The 20,969-nt window shown below is 49.7% G+C and overlaps 1 protein-coding gene across 3 annotated transcripts in view; it reads left to right on the top strand.

Annotated features, from left to right (window-relative positions):
- The window catches only part of NPAS2 (neuronal PAS domain protein 2), a 184,746-nt gene that overhangs the window by 151,513 nt on the left and 12,264 nt on the right, over nt 1–20,969 (top strand). For all 3 annotated transcript variants that reach the window (XM_049856381.1, XM_049856379.1, XM_049856380.1), the window contains 5 exons: nt 1,977–2,061; nt 5,853–5,994; nt 6,827–6,936; nt 9,313–9,402; nt 14,871–15,017. In XM_049856381.1, coding sequence (XP_049712338.1) covers nt 1,977–2,061; nt 5,853–5,994; nt 6,827–6,936; nt 9,313–9,402; nt 14,871–15,017 — 574 coding nt within the window. The remainder of the gene's footprint in view (nt 1–1,976; nt 2,062–5,852; nt 5,995–6,826; nt 6,937–9,312; nt 9,403–14,870; nt 15,018–20,969) is intronic.

The raw sequence follows: 20,969 nt of genomic DNA, 5'->3' as shown, positions 1-20,969 counted from the left end.
GGTTGCCAGGATCTTGCTCAGAAAGTCACTGCTTCACTGATCTGCTTTTGTATTTTCCCTCTTCCCAAGCATCCCCCAGCCTTCTCTTGTGGCTGTTTTGAGAAGAAAATTAAAAATTTGCCTCTCAGTAACTCAAACACAGCCCCCTCTTTGTTCCTAATGCCTTAAAAACCCCTACTGGCAACTGAGGCGGTACCGGGAAAGCGGCCAGACTGCCGCAGGGGAGGGTGCATGGTGGGTTCCTAGTGGCCTCAGGGTGCCCTCACCCAGGGTGTGTGAGCAGGGGCCCAGAGGAGACAGGGCACCCCAGCATTTCACATGCCCATCCACGTCAGGTCACAGCTCCTAAAAGTGGAGGGGAAGCAAACACCGTTCTTCCAGTTTTTCCCCCCTGGGCTACAGAAATTTTAAGAAATTAAGCCGGTTTTAAACTGGTTTAGAGGTACAGGGTCACTATGAGTCAGAATCAACTCAAGGGGGCACAACAACAACAAGAGAAGAGGCATTGAGGGCAGTAAAGAAAGAAAAGTTAGCAAGACTGTATTTTATACATTTACATTATACACACGCGTGCACACACACACACAGAGGACAGGGTGGTTCAGTGGTAGAATTCTCGCCTTCCATGCAGGAGACCTGGGTTTGATTCCCACTGGATGCACCTCATGCCAAGTCTATCCGTAGAGGTTTGGGTGTTGCTGTGATGCTGAACAGGTTTCAGCGGAGCTTCCAGACTAAGAGGGACTAGGAAGAAAGGTCTGGCAATCTACTTCTGAAAATCAGCCAGTGAAAACCCTATGGAGCACAGTGGTCTGATTCTTTTGTGTGCGGGGTCATCATGAGTTGGGGGCCAACTCAACAACAGCCAACAGCAACACACACACAGTGAGTGGGGAGAGAGGAGAGATGCTTGTTGGCTTACCTGGATCAGTCCACACTTCCTGCCCACTGTCAGGGCCTTGATCTTCCATTCCCAGCCCACCCTCCCGTACGTCAGCAGCCAGCGCTTTCTGATCCCATGGCCAGTCTCACCCACTCCGCCCCAGCCCAGGCTTTTGCCAGGGAGTCCCTTGGCCCCCACAGGAAGACTGGACCTTATCAACGCGTAGTTCTTCAGACTCTGCCATGCTGTTCTTCCTTTCTGTCCTCCACCTCCCAAATCCTAGAAAGAAACCCCACAGAGAAAACAGAGAGGGAACTGAGTAAATAAATAAGATAGCAAGCATTCTGGAGGCCCAAGGCTCCATGTTGCTCTCCAAGCCACTCAGGTGGCTGGCATCTCCACAGAGGAGGCAGGAGGCCTGAGGTCACTTCAGCCATAACCAGGTAACTTGATTGACATGTGCTATTTAAAAAGTGAATCTGTAGACTCATCAGCAGCCTGGTCCTGGCTGGTTCTAGGTTTATTTGAGAGAAAACCTTCTGAGAAATTTTATTGCTGAAAAAGTTAAGTGCCACACCTCCAGATACACAGTCGAGACTAAGCAGGCTTACCAAAGGCTTCCAATTATTTAGGAGCCCTGGTGGCGCAGTGGTTACGTGCTGTGGCTGCTAACCAAAAGGTTGGCAGTTCGAATCCACCAGCTGCTCCTTGGAAACCCTGTGAGGCAGTTCTCCTCTGTCCTACAGGGTCACTATGAGTCAGAATTGCCTTGACAGCAACAGGTTTGGTTTTTCTAATTATTTAAAGGCTGAAGCACATCCTATAGATGGAAATACGTTTAGAGGTTTTGGGGAAAACAAAGCTAGTAAAGGGAAAGGGAGAATATTGTGAAGGTAACATCAGAAATCCTGTCAGTGGAATTCAGGCATGGAATTAAAAGCGTTCCTTCAAACAAGCAGCAACCCCAGGCTTGCTTGGCGTTGTTTATTCTGGAAGCGGGTGTTATCTTGAGAACCTCGGAGCATCTCACAAGCCCGTTTCGGCGTTGTCACCCCGGAATGTGCTGCCTCCAGCCGGGGTCTCTTGATTTCAGTTATGCGGATGTCCGGGTGGAAAGGAGGCAGGAGCTGGCTTTGGAAGACCCCCCACCGGAGGCCATCCACCCTTCAGCACTAAAGGTATGCTGTCCCTGCCAGGTGGTGCCCCCTGCGAGGATTCAGGTACTCATGAGCTGATGGATAAAGAGGGGGCTGTCACTGTCCTCATTCTTCAGATGAGGACACTGAGGGGCACAGAGTGATTCACTCACTTACCTGAGAGCACCTAAGGCTTTAGAGCTGACAGAGCTGAGTTAGAAAGAGCCTCTGGACTTAGTGCACAATTTGGTGGCTTCCCAGACTTGCAAGAATGGCTATAAGTCCACTTCATGATTTTTCCAGAGATAAAAAGCCAGGTAGTGATTCCATTATCCATGGAGGAGTAACTTGTGCACCCCTGTCCTTCCCTTGAAGTCCCTGGGTAGTGCAAACAGTTAACATGCTTGGCTGCTAACCGAAAGGTTGAGGTTCAGGTCCACCCAGAGCCACCTCAGATTGCCTTCTGAAAAATAAGCCACTGAAAACCCTGTGGAGCACAGTTCTACTCTGACACACGTGGGGTCGTCGCAAGTCAGAGTTGACTTGACGGCAGCTGGTAACTGGTCCTCTCTTATGCTCTTGTCCTGCCGTCGTGACTCAGGTGTCATATGGCGAGCCTGCCCCTCGCAGGGCCTCCGTGTCATCAGTAGCAAGGTGTACTTCATACTTCTGTGTCTGGGGGTCTTGGTTAACCCACAGAATAAATGCAGCCATGTTGGAGCCAGCTCCATGTCAAGGAGCACTGTTATATAAAGGTATGTCCCTTCACCAAGCCTGTTACCTCTCCCGTCCCTCACCCTGGGCTGCCTGGCCCTTCTGACCAGGCTTCTCCCAGCTCTGCTCCTCGTTTGTCAGACAGTAGAAGGGAACCTTGGGGACCATCCGCAAAAAGATCAGAGGTCTATTCCTCAAAGGTCATTTTTTTGTTTGCTCTCCTGTGTGTGTGTGTGTTTTGGTGGAAGTTTACACAGAAAATTAGGTTCTCATTTAAGTTTCTGTACGTATTGTTCAGGGACATTGGTTATTTTCTTCACAATACATCATCAACATTCTCCTTATTTCCATTTTGGTTGTTCTGTTTCCACGAATCTAGCTTCCCTGTCCCCCCAGCCTTCTTATCTTTGGCCTAGGGTAAACGTTAACCATTTGGTTTCATCCAGACAGTCATTTTGAGAAGCACAGTGCTCACGGTGATATTATTTATTTTATGGGCCAATCTGTCATTTACCTGAAAGGTGGCCTCTGGGACTGGTTTGAGTTCCAAGTTTAAAGAGTATCTGAGGGCAGTAGTCGTGGGGATTCATCTAGTCTCTACCAGTCCAGTAAGTCTGGCCTTTTCCTCAAAGGCCATTTTTAATGCAAACACAAATACTGGAAGGAAAAGAGAGAGAGAGTGCTGTGTTTCAGCAAAGCCCAGAAGCCACGGATGGATTCTAAGGCCCACTGTTGTTTCATATTTCACTAAGAAAGAAAAAGTGCTGCTAATTCAGCTATGAAGTGAGGCTTTCTTATCATCAATTGTAAGACACACCCAATTTCCGATCAGTTAAAGCAGGGGGAGAGGAGAGAGCGCCTCATGGAGTCAGGCACTGCTTAGGAGACTCTGAGTTTCTAAGGATGATGGGAAAACTGGAAATAGCGGTCCTGGTTGCATAACGTGACGAGTGTAATTAATGTCACTGAACATTACCTGTAAAACATGTTGAAATAGCAGGTGTTTTGTTATGTATATATTTACCACAATAAAAAAGTTTTTAAAGAGAGCTATTAAAAATACAATAGCAGCAAGAGAAGCAGTTTGCATAACCTTAACTAAAAACAAAACCAAATGTGGCTCTTAGGATTGATGAAATAGGGCTAAGCTTCCTGAATGGCCAGTGATCTCGCGTCTGGAGTCTTTGGCCAGAGGTTCACGTGGCAGCAGCCCCAGCCATTTCAGCCCATCTGTGACCAAACACAGGCATCCGTGGTCCATCCGGGACCAGCTGGGAGGAGGGAGCAATCACCTCAAAAGCCCCAGAGCAGTTCCCGGTCTCTGCAGAGCATGTGCGCCGCGTGGAGGTGCAGTACATGGTGATTCTTCCCCGGTGCGCAGACACAGCACACCTGTCATTGTTTACGGAGGTGCTTGTTACCTGGCTCTGTCACGTCACAGGTCATGTAGCCCGTCAGAGGGCCGGATGAAGCTGTGAATAGGCAGGTGTTAGACACTCCATGCATCACTGCTGAAGGACAGGCACAGTGTGTATCCTCCAGTTGGAAATTCTTTACTGAGGTTGCTGGTCCTGTGAGAATCAATCCTATAGCCCTAGAGAACTGCTTCTCATAAAAATACACAGGGAGCCAGAATAAGAAGCGTCTTTTTAAAGTAAAAGGAGCCCCGGTTAAGTGCTCGGCTGCTAACCAAAAAGTCAACGGTTCAAACCCACCGGCCGCTCCACGGGATAAGGATGTGGCTGTCTGCCGTCGACTTGACGGCAGTGGCTTTTTTATTTCTTTAAATAAAGGCTCTAAAAAACAAAAAGCAAATCTGTTGCCGTCGAGTCAATTCCAACTCCTAGTGACCCTATAGGACAGGGTAGAACTGTCCCATAGGGTTTCTTCCCAAGGAGCAGCTGGTGGATTTGAATAGCTGACCTTTTGGGTAGCATCTGCAGCTCTTAACCACTGTGCCATCCGGGCTCCAATAAAGGCTCTAGAACAGTCCCTTTCAAACTCCCTGTGGTAACGACCCAGTTTGTTTTTTTTGTTTAATTTCAAATCTGTCCCTGACTGATGATTGTGTAAAGTGCAGAATTATGCGTGGATGGGATGTGCAGCGATGTCAAACGGCTGCAAAAGGTTCTAAACGCTCGCTGGAAATGTATGGACTTATCTCTCTGCTGACGAGAACACACAGTTCACAGATAGCCCAGGTCTGTGGGCTACATTCCTGAGTGGCACTGATCTCCAGGAGACTTTGTGTAAGACGCAGAGCCTCAAAACTTGACATTTGCCATAGCACATTCAGGCACGTCCTGTAATTCTGTTTTGTACAAAAGCTGAGGCTTACAGATCAATCATTTCTGCCCTGTCCTCGCACGCACACGCACACACAGTATTCGCCTTCACTGGAGCTGTGACTCAAAACACAGAACAGCAACATAGACTCACGTCTGTCAGACTTAATACCCGAGACCATAGGACATAGATCAGACTGTCACAGTAGCCCAAAGGATGCTGGTAAGAAAACAGCTCAGGATGGTAATCACTATGTTTTCTTCTTTAGCTTAAAAATCATCATAACCCCTGTTTTTATAAGCCTAGGACACCTAAGCTGCCGAGGATGAGAGGGTGTTTCCTCAAGGCTGTACCATCTCAGCTGCTTTTGATCACACTGTATTTGAGGCAGAGACGTGCTGGGAGCCAGGATCAGTGAGGACCAGAGGTCCAGTAGGAGACCACTGACCCTGCCCCACAAGGGTTCAAGATATCCATGTCATTGGGTAGTCCCACCAGCAGCCTTATTTCTAAAACCTGCCTTTTCCCTTTCTGGGAAAGCCAAGATCCTAGGTGGTGAGGTGACAATTTTAAGGAAAAAAATAAAATGCAAAGTCAGTTATGAAAATCTAAAAACTCAAAATATTAGATGGGAAAGTAATAATAATATTGCTTATGGGCTTAGAAGCCTCTCAAAGACATCTAATGTATTGGTTACCTGAATGTGTTTGAAATTCTCTCCAAAAAGCTACACTTTCTTTCAGCAGCCTTCACACCTTCTATAGATGAAAGACATGTAACCCGTTCTTATCTTCTGGATGCTGAAATGTGGGCTTGTTTTGTGTGTGTTTCAGGACAAGAGCTCAAGCTTGGAACCTCAGCAGCACGTCAACGCACGTGACGTGGGTGCCTCGGGCCTTTCCACCAGTCATTCACCATCAGCATCCTCAAGAAGTTCCCACAAATCCTCACACACAGCCATGTCTGAACCCACCTGTGAGTGTGATTCCATAGACAGGGAGTAGGGGTGGGCACTCCATCGGACCGTGGGGGATGGTCTCCCCAAGGGTCTCAGAGTAGTCTGTGCTTATGAAGAAGACATTGGCCACCCAGTTGACAGCTCCTTGCCTCCTTTCCCATTGACTTCCTGCCTTCAGACCACACTTTGGTATCTCCACTGGAGCATGAAGCAAAGACATAAAACAGGTGAAATGCTTCTTGTTGTTGTTGTCAGGTGCAGTTGAGTCGGGTCCGACTCTCGTATCGACCCTGCATACAACAGAATGAAACACTGCCCGGTCCCGCTCCATCCTCACAATCCTTTTACGCTTGAGCCCGTTGTTGCAGCGACTGTGTCAGTCCATCTCGTTGAGGGTCTTCCTCTTTTTCGCTGACCCTCTACTGTACCAAGCATGATGGCCTCCTGCAGGGACTGGTCCCTCCTGATAACATGTCCAAAGTATGTGAGACGAAGTCTCGTCGTCCTTGCTTCTAAGGAGCAATCTAACAGTCCTTCTTTCAAGGCAGATTTGAAATGCTTATCAGCTGTGAATCATTTGTCTCCTGTTTAGTTGCTCTGATAAGGCGTTTGCTCAGGGACATGGTTGGACCACGTGGTAGAGATGAAGTTCGGGAATTATGGTCTTCTCCGACCTGTTTGCAGGACAGGTTGGGAGTTGGCAGATGCTGTGTGGCTAAACCACCTCCTTTATCAGAGGTTACAACCAGGCTCTTCTTTCATGCATACCTTGGTCAGAGCTCCCTGCCCTTAATAAGAAAGCTGTGGAGTATGTGTGAGTTGGGAAGGTAATTCATTGCTTTCTTATAGCCACTCCCTCCAAGCTGATGGCAGAGGCCAGTACCACCACGTTGCCAAGATCAACCACCCTGCCCCAAGAGTTACCTGTGCCGGGGCTCAGCCAGGCAGCCACCATGCCGGTATGTGTGTGAACCCAGACTTATCCACTTGGGCGTGCTACAGTGTGACAGCAGCCTGCAAAGCCACAGGGCAACATGCCACCTCTTCCCGGAAAATCGATTTTACTTAATTAGGAGCGTGGGGTGGCAGGTAGGGTGGGAAGTTAAGTAGTTTAGTCCGTGAGTCATTTAAAACATTTTTATGCCAAAACTAACATGGAAATACAGTTACAGAATACAAAAGTCAAGTGAATTTTAAAGATAAAACTCAAAATTTCAAACCTGGGCCACACCCCCAGCACCTCTGGGGGTAGTTGATTCAGATCCTGCCCGTTAGAGATACTCCGGTAAAAATGTTTGACAAGCTGAGTATAAACATAAATGCCCCTCTCTCCGCGTTCCGCGTAGGGTCGCCATGAGTCGGAACTGACTTGACAGCAGCTGGTTTGGTTTTTGGTTTTATTTATCAGGTAGTGCTCCTCAAGGGAGCCCTGGTGGTGCAATGGTTAAAGCGCTCAGCTGCTAACCGAAAGGTGGGTGGTTCAAACCCACCAGCAGCTTCCTGGGAGAAAAGTCCTGGAGAGCCATTCCCATAAAGATTACAGCCTAGGAAACCCCATGGGGCGGTTCTGCTCTGTCACGTGGGGTCATTATGAGTCAGAATGAACTCAATGGCACACGGCCACAGCAGTTTCCCTGATACATGGAGGGTGGCCCTTAGAAGGCATGCTGGTCTCTGCGGAGTTACAGGTACACAACACTCCGGTTATCTGTTGCTGTGCCACAAACAACACCCAACGTGGTGGCGGAAAACAGTCATTATTTTTCATGTTCATGGATTCTATGGGTTAGGAACTCAGAAAGGGGACAGGGAGGATGGCTCTTCTCTGCTCTGTGATGCCCAAGAGCTCGCTGGCAGGGGTGGCTCCAGTGGCGGGGGCTGACTCGGCCACGGCGGGAGGAGCCACATTCCAGATGGCAGCCGAGCACATCCACTGGCCTCTGGGTGGCTTTTCACAGCATGGCGACTGGGTTCCAAGAGGAAACACCTGGAGGGCAGAAGCTGACTGGCTTTCCTAGCCTTGGAAGTCACAAAGGGTCCAGTAGGCCAGACTCTATGGGTCAAAGCAGTCACACGCCCACCCACAGACAACGGGAGGAGGCATAGACCTCTAGGTGGCAGAAATGTCGAGAAAATGTAGGGGCCACAGTCCAAGAGTTGATACCAGTACAGTCCCTTGCTGGCATTGCGGAGGCGAGAGTGAATTTATTTGTGAGTCTCCTGCACAGCCTGCTTGAAAGGCTTGAGTTCAAAGTTTTACTTTAAAACAGAACATGGCAAGGACCACTTTCTGCCTCTGCAGCCTCTCAGCTGTGCCTGTGAGCTGGGACTTACCGTTCCAGCCGCTTTGCTTCCACTGTAAATCTTCCCACCACTGACGGCAATGCCTAACTGTGCCTTCACGCCGAGCTGTGCAGGGAACACAATTAGAAACCAAACCAGTTTCCAGTTCAGCCCTGTGCCTGGGTTTCTGACCCAGGACAAAGGCCTCCTATTGCCATTTCTTCATGTTGTCCTGGGAGGCAGTTTCCATTTTGGCCAATCTTTGTAATCTCTGGGAACTGGTGACAGTTTGGGAATAATTTCAGAACAATCCTTTTACTTTTAAAAACTCTAGATAGCCTGTGAAGTTGAGATTTTGATTGCTTGTTTCTGCATATTGCCCCTCCCCTCGCCACCACCAAAGGGCTCAGGGAACAAGGACTGTGACTGAGTTGACTTCCTAGGCGTCCCTCTAAAAGGCTGCAGCAGAGTGTGGTGACACTGCATAAATGTTACCCGGACCAGCTCACACAGATGCACGCATGGTGTCCGTCTGTCTTCATTAGCGTTGAGCAGAAAAGGTCGTGACTGTGCAAGAAGCCAACGCTGGTCGTTCTTACAACCCCAGTCATGTTGCTTAATGAAGTTGCTTAGAATTTGTTCATTTGGGGGAAGAGCAGCCAAATCCATCAAGATGGAGCCTAGAACAGGAGGCTTGGGCAAGGGAACGGGAGCAGAGCTGCCAGCTGGGGCAGGTAGCAGCTGCTTTGCAGAACACCCATGATATGAAGGACTCGTGGTCCCCTGAGTGGCTCCGGGAATTTGCCTAAGAGCTGCCTGCACCCCATCCCAGCCGTGTGTCCTCTCTGACCCCGTTCCCTGCATGGACAGCAGTACGGCCCGCCATCTCCACCTTTCCCTGGGGAACAGGTACCTGTGTACGTTCCCAAAGTCTCGATGTTCAGCTAAAGTGACTCCTTCCGTAAGCCAGACACTCCACCCCCAAGAGACAGTGGCCTGCATCTCTGTACCCCAGAAGCAGTGGCTGTTAACAAAGCCTTTTCTCTTCCCAGGCTCCTCTGCTTTCCCAGTCGTCCTGTGACCTCTCACAGCAGTTACTGCCTCAGACCATTCTGCAGAGCCCACCTGCCACCGTGACACAGGTGAGTCTGGAGCTCAGGGAAAGGGGGGGCTTGGCGATGCCACCACCCCAGGACTGGTGCACACCACCCTCTTGAGCTTCTGGGTACGTCGAGGCTGATGCGTGCTCATGTCACAGGTGCCAAACCAAGGCCCCGAATGGGGACTACTGCTCCCCAAGTGTAGGCGGGGTGAATGGCGCTACGCACTGCTGAACACCAGCAGCCTACACCCACTTTCTCCCACCACGCCTGACTGCTCCAGATAAACTCTCAAGTTCTTTCTCCAGCATCTGGTTAATAATCTTTGTTCACCTCTCCGTCACTCTCCTTTGTTTCTGTCATTGTTTATGAGTCCAAATTGGCCATGATAGTTTAGAAAAGGTCTGAATTAGGCCAGCTGTCATAGGGAGACTCTGAAGGATCTAGAAGCTGTGAGTCCACTGCTGCAAATATTACATTTGTTTAAAAAAAAAAAATCACCACTCTGCTAAGATCATTCATTGTTTCAGCAAACGTCACTGAGTTACTCTTTGGGCCAGTCAGTCTGCTAGGCATTAGGGATGCGAAGATGGTTGTCGCTCAGCGCGTTGCCTGTAAGGACTCCGAGTTAGAGACAGAGACAGGTATGTAAACAGAGAAAATACCGTATGGCAAAACGTGTGTTTCTCTAGAACCATTAAGAAAATACTCTGCCTACAGAAGTCCAAAATGGCATCCCAGCCGTGGTGGCACCTGAGCTGAGCCTGGAAGGATGGTAGGAGGTTGCCAGATAGAGAAATGGGGGGAAGAGGAACCCGTGTATGTCTTCAGCGGGGAGTGGAAACCTCCGGTATGCCTGAGGCCTGGCGAGAAGTTTGATGAAACAGGGACCATTCAGTTTGTGATCCTGTAGACGGCGGACTCACGCAGAGGACTTGAGCTGTTTGACGTATACTCTGATGAGGCTAGAACCATGACTTCCAGTCCTTTGTGAGATATTTAAGGAGCCCTGGTGGCGTAAAGGGGCCCGGGTGGTGCAGTGGTTAAAAGCTCGGCTGCTAACCAAAAGGTCAGCGGTTAAAATCCACCAGCCACTCCCTGGAAACCCTATGGGGCAGTTCTACTCTGTCCTATAGGGTCACTATGAGTCAGAATCAACTCGCCATGGCAGTGGGTTAGGTTTGATTTTTGGTTGGTGGTGTAAATGGTTAAGGGCTCAGCCGCGTACCGAAAGCTCGTTAGTTCAAACCCACCAGCGGCCCTACTGGAGAAAAGGCCTGGTGATTTGCTCCCGTGAAGATGGTTGTTGTTGTCAGGTGCCGTCGAGTTGATTCCAACTCATAGCAACCCTATGTACATCAGTACGTGCTTCAAGTCCTCTTCACTTTCTCCATAAAGACTACAGCCTAGCAAACCCTATGGGGCAATTCTCCTCTGTTCTGTAGGGTCACTATGAGTCGGAATCAAGTCAACGGCACACAAGAACAACATGGGGTGTTTAGCCTCGCTCTAATCCCTGGGCCCCAGGGAGCGATTTGCTGCTGGCCAAAGGGTGGACTTCTCTGTTTTGGGGCAAATCTGTTACCACTGATAAAAACTATCTCAGAACATACGCCTTTTTAGCAGTGGGCCTGTAATGCTTTCCCTGAATAAGAAAGGCACAGGCTAGCACACACTTCTTGGTAGAATTACCCACTGCCGTCGAGTCAATTCTGACTCATAGCGACCTTATAGGACAGAGTAGAACTGCCCTGTAGGGTTTCTAAGGAGCGCTGGTGGATTTGAACTGCTGACCTTTTAGTTAGCAGCCTGAGCTCTTTACCACATTGGCACCAGGGTTTCCTTGCTAGAATTACCCCAAAACCCAGTGCTGTCGAGTCGATTCCGACTCATAGCAAGCCTGTAGGACAGAGTAGAACTGCCCCCATAGAGTTTCCAAGGAGCGCCTGGCAGATGCAAACTGCTGACACTTTGGTTAGTAGCCGTAGCTCTTAACCACAGTACCACCAGGGTTTCCTTGCTAGAATTAGCCCTGTTTAATGATGTAACAAGGAGCCCTGGTGGTACGGTGGTTAAACGCTCGGCTGCTAACTGAAAGGTCGGCAGCTCAAGCCCACCAGCCTCTCTGCGGGAGAAAGATATGGCAGTCTGCTTCCTAAAAGATTACAGCCTTGTGAACCCTGTGGGGCAGTTCTGTTCTGTCCTACAGAGTCGCTGTGAGTCGGGATCGACTTGACGGCAGTGTGTTTTGGGTTAATGACGTAACAGCTATTCACCCCCAGTCTGTTGACTAAAACAGTCCATCTTCATCCTCACTAGGCAAGAAATACATGAATAATCTTTTTCTCTTCAAATGTCCAAGACACACTTGGTGTTAAATTAATAACATTTTCAGTTCAAAGGCACGTGAAATGAGAATTCCTTTACCTTCTGTCTTGGAAAGACTTTCTGTGCTTATAATACCTAGTGATGTGATTATGGACTTTTGGCCATTTTAATGTTTCATTTATTGAACTTCATTTTACTTTAGTAACCACACTGACTTTTATACGTACTATATTTAATATTGGGGCCATGGTGGCACAGTGGTTAAGAGCTTCGCCAATAACCAAAATGTCGGCAGTTCGAATCTACCAGCCACTCCTTAGAAACCCTTGGGGCAGTTCTACTCTGTCCTATAGTGTCGCTATGAGTCAGAATCAACTCGAAGACAACGGGTTTGTTTGTTTTTTGGTTTATACTTAATATTAACTACATTCTTTAAAAGGTTGCTCTTGTTAGGTGCTGTTGAGACAATTTTGACAGCGACCCTATAGGACAGAATAGAACTGTCCCACAGGGTTTTCTAGGTTGTCATTTTGACAGAAGCAGATTGCCAGGTGTTTTCTCCTTCAGAGCAAGCTGGGTAGGTTCCGACTGCCAGCCTTTCCATTAGTGGCCATAATACAGACGTTTGAAGTCGAACTGTTCTCCTACCCGCCCCGTGTGAATCAGTGAGATGTGCTCACTCTCCCTCTTTCCTCACTGACCTTATCACCATAGCACCCCCAAACCTGAGGAAGGCTTACCTGGGTAACTGGCAACTTTCCAAAAAGCTTCTTTTGCTTCATACTGTGTTTCTGAATGTTTCTACATTAATCTCTTTTCTTTATCAAAAAAGATAAAGAATATAATGACTGACTAGTGCTAATGCCCTGGTGGCGTAGTGGTTAAGAGCTTGGCTGCTAACCAAAAGGTTGGCAGTTCACATCCACCAGCTGCTCCTTGGAGACCTCATGGGCCAGTTCAACCCTATCCTGTAGGGTCACAATGAGTGGGAACTGACTCAATAGCAATGGGTTTTTTAAAATACTAATGACAGAGTAATTGGGTGTCCTGGAATGCCTTGGAAAAAACAAGGATAATTCTAGAAGCAACGAACACACGAGGCCAGCACTGGCTCCATGGAACACAGAGCCTGGTATCCTCCCGGACTGCCCAGCCCTCACCTTTCCACACGGAGCAGTTTCCTAGGGCGCAGCCCTCTCCACTAGACACAGAAGGGGCAGCCCCTGAGCTCCCTGACTTGACAGGACCCACCCCTGGGCCTGAGTGCTCCCCAACTTGACAGGACCCACCCCTGGGCCTGAGTGTTCTCCGACTTGACAGGACCCACCCTGGGCCTGAGTGCTCCCCGACTTCACAGGACCTACCCCTGGGCCTGAGTGTTCTCCGACTTCACAGGACCCACCCCGGGCCTGAGTGTTCCCCGACTTCACAGGACCCACCCCTGGGCCTGAGTGCTCCCCGACTTCACAGGACCCACCCCGGGCCTCAGTATTCCCTGACTTCACAGGACCCACCCCTGGGCCTGAGTGCTCCCCGACTTCACAGGACCCACCCCTGGGCCTGAGTGCTCCCCGACTTCACAGGACCCACCCCGGGCCTGAGTGCTCCCCGACTTCACAGGACCCACCCCGGGCCTGAGTGTTCCCCGACTTCACAGGACCCACCCCGGGCCTGAGTGCTCCCCGACTTCACAGGACCCACCCCTGGGCCTGAGTGTTCCCCGACTTCACAGGACCCACCCCTGGGCCTGAGTGCTCCCCGACTTCACAGGACCCACCCCTGGGCCTGAGTGTTCCCCGACTTCACAGGATCCACCCCGGGCCTGAGTGCTCCCCGACTTCACAGGACCCACCTCCGGGCCTGAGTGCTCCCCGACTTCACAGGACCCACCCCGGGCCTGAGTGTTCCCCGACTTCACAGGACCCACCCCTGGGCCTGAATGCTCCCCGACTTCACAGGACCCACCCCTGGGCCTGAGTGTTCCCCGACTTCACAGGACCCACCCCTGGGCCTGAGTGCTCCCCGACTTCACAGGACCCACCCCTGGGCCTGAGTGTTCCCCGACTTCACAGGACCCACCCCTGGGCCTGAGTGCTCCCCGACTTCACAGGACCCACCCCTGGGCCTGAGTGCTCCCCGACTTCACAGGACCCACCCCTGGGCCTGAGTGTTCCCCGACTTCACAGGACCCACCCCGGGCCTGAGTGCTCCCCGACTTCGCAGGACCCACCCCTGGGCCTGAGTGCTCTCCGACTTCACAGGACCCACCTCCGGGCCTGAGTGTTCCCCGACTTCACAGGACCCACCCCGGACCTGAGTGTTCCCTGACTTCACAGGACCTGCCTCTGAAGCTTTCGTGCTTTGCTTTTTTAATTAAGTACTTGATAGAGCTTGTTTTCTTTCTCAGCCTCATTCTCTTTTAAAATCCCAGCTGAGGGCTTTAATTAGTGGCACCCTGATGGAGGCTTCCGTGTTGCAGTCTGGTGTCCCGCAGGTATTTTTAAACTCCTGTTTAGCAGCAGAGCCCTTCTTTTAAATGAAGTCTTCTGTCAAAGCCATGCTGATGCAGGGTTGGGAGCAGGGGCTTGCTGGCAAAACCTCATGACTTCACCCAACCGCTAGACTCCAAATTCACATTTTGGCCCTACCACCGTCCAGCTGCGTGATCCTGAGCAAGTAACGACCTTTTTGCATAGATGGGTTTACGGTGAAGAATGAGAGTCTTCTATGCCTCTCTGTGGTGCAGATAGCTAATGTGCTTGGCTGGTAACCAAAAGTTGGTGGTTCGAATCAACCCAGAGCTCCTTAGGAGAAAGCCTGGCAGTCTACTTCCCCCCAAAATCAGCCATTGAACACCCTATGGAGCACAATTCTACCCTGACACACATGGGGTCCCCATGAGTCGGAACTGACTCCCCAGCAGCCAACACCACCCCCAATAGCTGTAATGACTTACGCTGAGAACAGCTCACACGGGCGACTCCCTGTACCACCCAGCCTCGTCCACAGCTGCCGTCCACGCCCAGAGCTCAGCAGCAGCGGGGTCCCTTCGGGGTGCTGGGAGGCTGGATGGGGGCTGGAGATGAAAAGGGAGAGGACCGACGGAGAGCAGCAAAGGTCTGTCTGCAAGGCTGGAATAACCCTTCCATCTGTTTTTTTTGTTTTTTGGCTCCACCTCGAAGTTTTCAACCCAGTTCAGCATGTTTCAGACCATCAAAGACCAGCTGGAGCAGCGGACACGGATCCTGCAAGCCAACATCCGGTGGCAGCAGGAAGAGCTCCACAAGATCCAGGAGCAGCTGTGCCTGGTGCAGGACTCCAACGTCCAGGTGATGCCCCTTCCTGCGCCAGCGGCCCTGGCTCGGCTCCCCCCGCACCCGCCCCTCTGGGATGTATGCCTCCCCAGCACACAGCAGGCGGCATTTACTCCAAAGCCCCTCTATGCTGCCTTCATGGGACCTACTTACTGAGCATGCTGAGACCCCCCTGGACCATGTACATCCTCCTCCAACCCCATCGCCACCCTCTCCCCTCTCCTGTCACCCTGATGGGCGCACAGGGTTGGCCACCCCCCCTCCGTCTTCCCTCGTGTGCTGGTGAGTGAGTGAGAGGGTGTCTGTGCTGATGTCCCCCTGCTGGGTCCTGGGTTACAGCTCCTAGCCCTGGGCACCTGTGTTTTCATCAGAGGGAGGTGGACAGAGCTCTGCCCTCCGCTTCCTCTCATCAGAATCATGATTCCAGGGAGGTGTGGGAAACGCTGGTGTTGTACCGCGCTGCAGGTCTCTGGTACACAAATGGTTTGCTTCTAACCTGAAAGTTGGTGGTGTGTACCCACTCATCAGTGCCACGGAAGAAGGGCCTGGTGATCTGCTCCTGTAAAGATTAAACCAAACCAAACCCATTCAACGGCACCCAACAACGACAATAAACCTGCTGCCACTAAGTCAGTTCCGGCTCATAGTGACCCTATAGGGTTTCCAAGGCTATAAACCTCTGTGGAACCAGACTGCCACATATTTCTCCTGCAGAGTGACTGGTGGTTTCGAACCACCAACCCTTCAGTTCGCAGCCAACCTCTTTAACCACTGCACCACCAGGGCTCCTCGCAGCTAAGAAGACCCTATGGTGCAGTTCAGCTCTGTAACACATGGGGTCACCATGCGTCAGAATCGACTCGGTGGCAGCAGGTATTTTTGTTCGGGGTACTGTGCGGTGAGGACAGCAGTAGAGGGTGCTGGTGCTGGAGGTCAGCAGCCTGGCACCCCATTCTCCGTTGTGGCACACCAGCCGGGGCGCTCTGCATGCTCTCACTATCACCTCCAGACATCACTTCTCTGACTTCTTTGGAGAGATTCTTTTTGGAGGAAGAACTTGATATATTGGTTCTCTTGTGTATTAGTCATCTAGTGCTGCTATAACAGAAATACCACAAGTGGATGGCTTTAACAAACAGAAATTTATCGTCTCACAATCTAGGAGGCTAGAAGTCCAAATTCAGGGTGTCGGCTCCAGGGGAAGCCTTTTTCTCTCTGTCAGCTCAGGGGGAAGGTCCTTGTCATCAATCATCCCTGGTGTAGGAGCTTCTCAGCACAGGGACTCAGGGTTCAAAGAATGTGCTCCGCTCCCGGTGCTGTTTTCTTGGTAGTATGAGGTATAGATTCCTCTCTCTCTCTGCTCTCTTCTCTGTTTTATATCTCAAAAGAGATTAGTTTAAAACACAATCTAATCTTGTACATTGAGTCTTGCCTCATTAATGTAACTGCCACTAATCCCACCTCATTAACATCATAGAGGTAGGATTTACAACACATACGAAAATCACGTCAGATGATAAAATGGTGGACAGTCACACAATACTGGGAATCATGGCCTAGCAAAGTTGACAGATATTTTGGGTGAACACAATTCAACCCATGACACATTGCAAGGATAAATTGTTTTTACGATGATTCAGTTTCATCAGCCCATGACTGTGCTTCTTCAGGGGGAAAAGTGCATTATGTTGACACAGCCTTTAATTATAAATGTAATGCTAGCTTAAATCAGAGTCTTCTCAAAGAGCTCTATCTGCACGCCCCCTTCAGAGAGACAGGAGTCCCTGGCTGGTGCCGCCAGCTAAATGCCGGGCCGTTCAAGTCCACCCACAGGTAGGTGCCTCAGAAGAAAGGCCTGGCAATGTTCTTCTGAAAAATCAGCCACCGAAAACCCCAGGGAGCACAGTTCTGCTTTGACACACACGGGGTCGCCAGGAGTCAGAATCGACTCGACAGCAACTGTTTTTTTTTTTTCAGAGAGACAGAACGAAGCAGAAATGACAACTCATGAGAACGGTTAAGCTTTGTCCCCTGCCCCTCCCTCCCCTTTCACTGTCCACATAGACCCTCTACTGGATGCCCTGTGTCCTGAAACCTGGTAACACCTGTGGTAGCCAGGCCCTGTCCAGGCACAGTGCATGAGCAGACCACGCTGGAGATTAATGCCTGATGACATGGTTTTGTTGGGCCACGAGAGGCCTCATCCCAGTCATCCTTGCCTCCCTGGTTTCTAGCGCCTCTGTTTGGCCTCACAGAGTCACCCTGCAGGCTTTCCAGACACGAGCGGCCACCACCCTGCTTAGCACAGCCCTCAGGGCCCAAGCTCAGACTCTCCTGGCCTTAAATGCAGAAGCCCTGCCACTTCCCTGTCTTAGTCACCTAGTGCTGCTGTAACAGAAATACCACAAGTGGGTGGCTTTAACAAATAAAAATTCATTGTCGTACAGTTTAGGAGGCTGGAGGTCTAAAATCAGGGTACTAGCTCAGTTACATCAGATCACAAAACAGAGGACAGCTGCACAATACTGGGAATCATGGCCTAGCCAAGTTAACCCATATTCTTGGGAGGGACACAATTCAGTTCATGACACGCCCCCAGGCCTGCACGTGTGTGGGACTCACAGGGAGGCTGCGGCTCGCCAAGCATTACTGAGCACAAGCCTCTTCCCACCTCATCACCTCACCCAGGAAATTGCCAGAGAGAGGACGGCAAATTGTAAATGCAAAGAAATGGAGCCATCAAGTCCTTGTTACGACTTCCCAGCTGTGACGTTTTCTCACTGGTGCAGTGCCTGATCAGCGGCCCACGACTCGCTTAACTCCAATTACCTTAATGGAATTTTCGCGTTAACAGGAAAGGGAAAATTGGGCCAGAAACTGCTAAAAGTGAGCGAGGCATACGCACGTTTTCAGAGCTTGGATTTTTAGAGTCCCTGCCTTTGGAGCATTAATGCTGGATTTTAAAACGACAGGCAGTGCAAGTTCTGTCTTCCACCCTTTGTGATCACGAGTATTTATTTTTCCTCTTCATTACAGATACATTTTGTTAACCCCCAAAATATCTGTGCCAAAACAGCCCCTGGGTTCCAAAAGGCAGGCGGGTGGAGACAAAGCCCTCAGACCGTCTGTCCCCAGTGCGTTCTTTCCCTGCTCTCGTTCCCATGACTGCATCTCTGCAGAAGAATTGTCCACGGAGTGTGGAGAGCCACACACAGTCACAGCGGAAAACATGTCCTCAAACAGCCTGCGTTCTTGCTTTATTGCAAGTGTAGAGGCTTAAAGAGGGGGTCCCTGGGTGGCTTGAAGAAGTACACTGCAAACTGACCAAAATAAGATATTTATTTAAGAAAAAAAAAAAACTGCATGCTTTTTCAAGTATAAAAAAATTAAAAAACCAAACCTGTTGCCGTTGAGTCAATTCTGTCTGACTCATAGCGACCCTACAGGACAGAGTAGAACTGTCCCATAGGGTTTCCAAGGAGCGGCTGGTGTAGTCAAACTGCCAACCTTTTTGGTTAGCAGCCGAGCTCTTGACCACTGCGCCATCAGGGCTCCATAAAAATAAAATAAAATAAAAAATAAGCAGGTAAAAATTATCCGGCTACCTCCACCTCTCCCCTCCCCCCCCCAAAGTAGAAGAATAGGTGAACTAAGAATGGCAAAATGTCCATAACTATTGAAGCTACATGATAATACAGGGGCATTCGTTACACTATTTCCTGAGTTTTGTTTACTTCAGAAATTTACTTCAGATATTTTCTGTAATAAGTATTTTTTTTTTTTTTAAGAAAGCAGAAAAGAATAATGAAAAACCACATCTGAAAGTGGGATTGGTTTGCTTTTGAACCTTAGAAGCATATTTGTCTCCTGATAACTTTTCCCACTTGAATTACCCACTTCCGTCAAGTTGATTCCAACTCATAGTGTCCCCATAGGACAGAGGAGAACTGCCCCGTAGGGTTGAGTTACTGGAAGTACACAACTAGCCTTTCTCATGCTTTTTGTAAAACTGACCCCAGGGCCCGAGGAAATGGTCTGCGGAAGCCCAGTTCTTAATCCGTGACGTTCTACTTTATTGCCCAACATTATTGTCCAACAACAATATTGTCCAGCATTGTCCACAGAGGCCTGGACGTGCTGGCAGCAAACCAGGGTTTCCCTCCACGAGGGCCTGCATCTGAACCTGAGTGGACGTTCCCACGTGACTGTCATGGTTGAGGACTTCAGTGAGACAGGGTGTTTGCGGTACTGGCTGTGCATGACTTTTCTCAGAAAAGGCCGGGCTGGGAGGGAGAGGACCTCGAGGGATGTTGGTGTTTGCACCTGGATGGGGTTTGCTCGCAGGGCTCTTCACGGGTGAACAGCCCACCCCAAGTCGGCCGGAGGCTGCCTGCTCTTGCTCTCTCTTTCTGAGAGTGTGTGCACCCCCTGCTGGTGTCCCGAGGAAGGCCTACGAGGACGCCAGCAGGGGCAGATGACATATTCCTTGATTGGTTCTTCCAGCCATCCAGCCAGCTGACACCCATTATGTACCAGGTGTTTGCTTAGGTGCCGTGGGGATACAAAGATAAACAGGACAGCGTTTCTAAACTTTTAAGGCATTTGTCGATGGGACGACCTAGCCGCCAAAGCTGACTGTTACCTCGTTTGCCTTTCTGTGAGCAAAGGCTTAGTTTGTTCTTTCATTTTTTTAATCTATTCCATTCACTCATTTATCAAATAGTTTTCATATGTCCAAAGAGGCAAAGGAGCAAAACTCCTTTTAAATATTATTATTAAAAAAAAAAAGAGCACTTACTATGTGTCAGATACTTCATAAGCATTAATCTCACTTATTCCTTTAAGAGCTGTGTACTGTTAATGTCACTATTCTATTGTTGAGGAAACTAAGGCCTTGAGAAGTTAGAAACGTCACCCAGTGCCCTACCACTAGGAGATGGTGGGGTTGGAGCCTGAACTAACGTATGTCTGACTTGAGATGGTACAAGCGGCTTGCTCTCAGCAACTAACCAAAGGTTGGCAGTTCGAACCCACCCAGCTGTGATGCAGAAGAAAGGCCTGATGAGCTGCTAGGCCCAGAAAGCCCTGTGGGGCGGTTCTACTCCGTCACACTATACGTGGGGTCACCATGAATCAGAACCAACTCTACAGCAATGGGTTTGGTTTGGTTTATGGTGCCTCTCATTAAAAAAAAAAAAAAAAGGCTACATTTATTTGAACTCTAATCAAAAGGCAGAAACCATGGTGGCGTAGCGGTTAAGAGTTCAGCGGCTAACCAGAAGGTCAGCAGTTCAAATCCACCAGGCGCTCCTTAGAAACCCTATGGGGCAGTTCTGCTCTGTCCTGTAGGGTCACTATGAGTTGGAATCGACTTGACGGCAGCAGGTTTGGTTTTGATCTGGTAATCAGAAGGCAAATTGTGTCCTATTAGAAAAATGTGTTATTGTGTTTCAGTATTGGGTTTTTGCTGAGGTGATGAAGTCCATGGTATTCTATAGCTATAAACAAGCCTTATTGTAACAGGTAGCTGCTATACAGTGCATTCAGCACTAATCCTCAAATGTATGGGTACTGAATTTAAGGTGACAGATGCCTAGAAAATTCTTCTTAACGTCTAAAGAGACAAAATGCCCTCATTTCAAAAGTCTGGTGGGGGTGGGGGTAGCTGAGGAATGCAGAGATCAGGTGGGGTGTGGTGGGAAGTGTACCAGACAGAATCTTGTCCCAGCTTGGCCACCCTCCACCTTGGGCCTCTGGCAAGTAGCTCAGCCCCAGCTGTGACTCAGACGCTTGAACTCAGTGATCTTTAAGTGCCTGTAGACCTGGTTCTACACCTGCCTTTCCAAAACCACTCTGTCGTTGGGCCAGGCTGGCCTGTCAGTCCTATACGTGCCATGGTGGTATACTGCACTGAGTATATGAATTGGGGTTAAAATGCTAGGCGCTGGGAGGAAGAGAGCCTTCCTC

This window comes from Elephas maximus, chromosome 17 (assembly GCF_024166365.1).
Source record: "Elephas maximus indicus isolate mEleMax1 chromosome 17, mEleMax1 primary haplotype, whole genome shotgun sequence".
In the NCBI taxonomy this organism is placed as follows: Eukaryota; Metazoa; Chordata; class Mammalia; order Proboscidea; family Elephantidae; genus Elephas; species Elephas maximus.
Note: the sequence above shows the minus strand (reverse complement) of the source record. Positions and strands in the feature narration are given on the sequence as shown.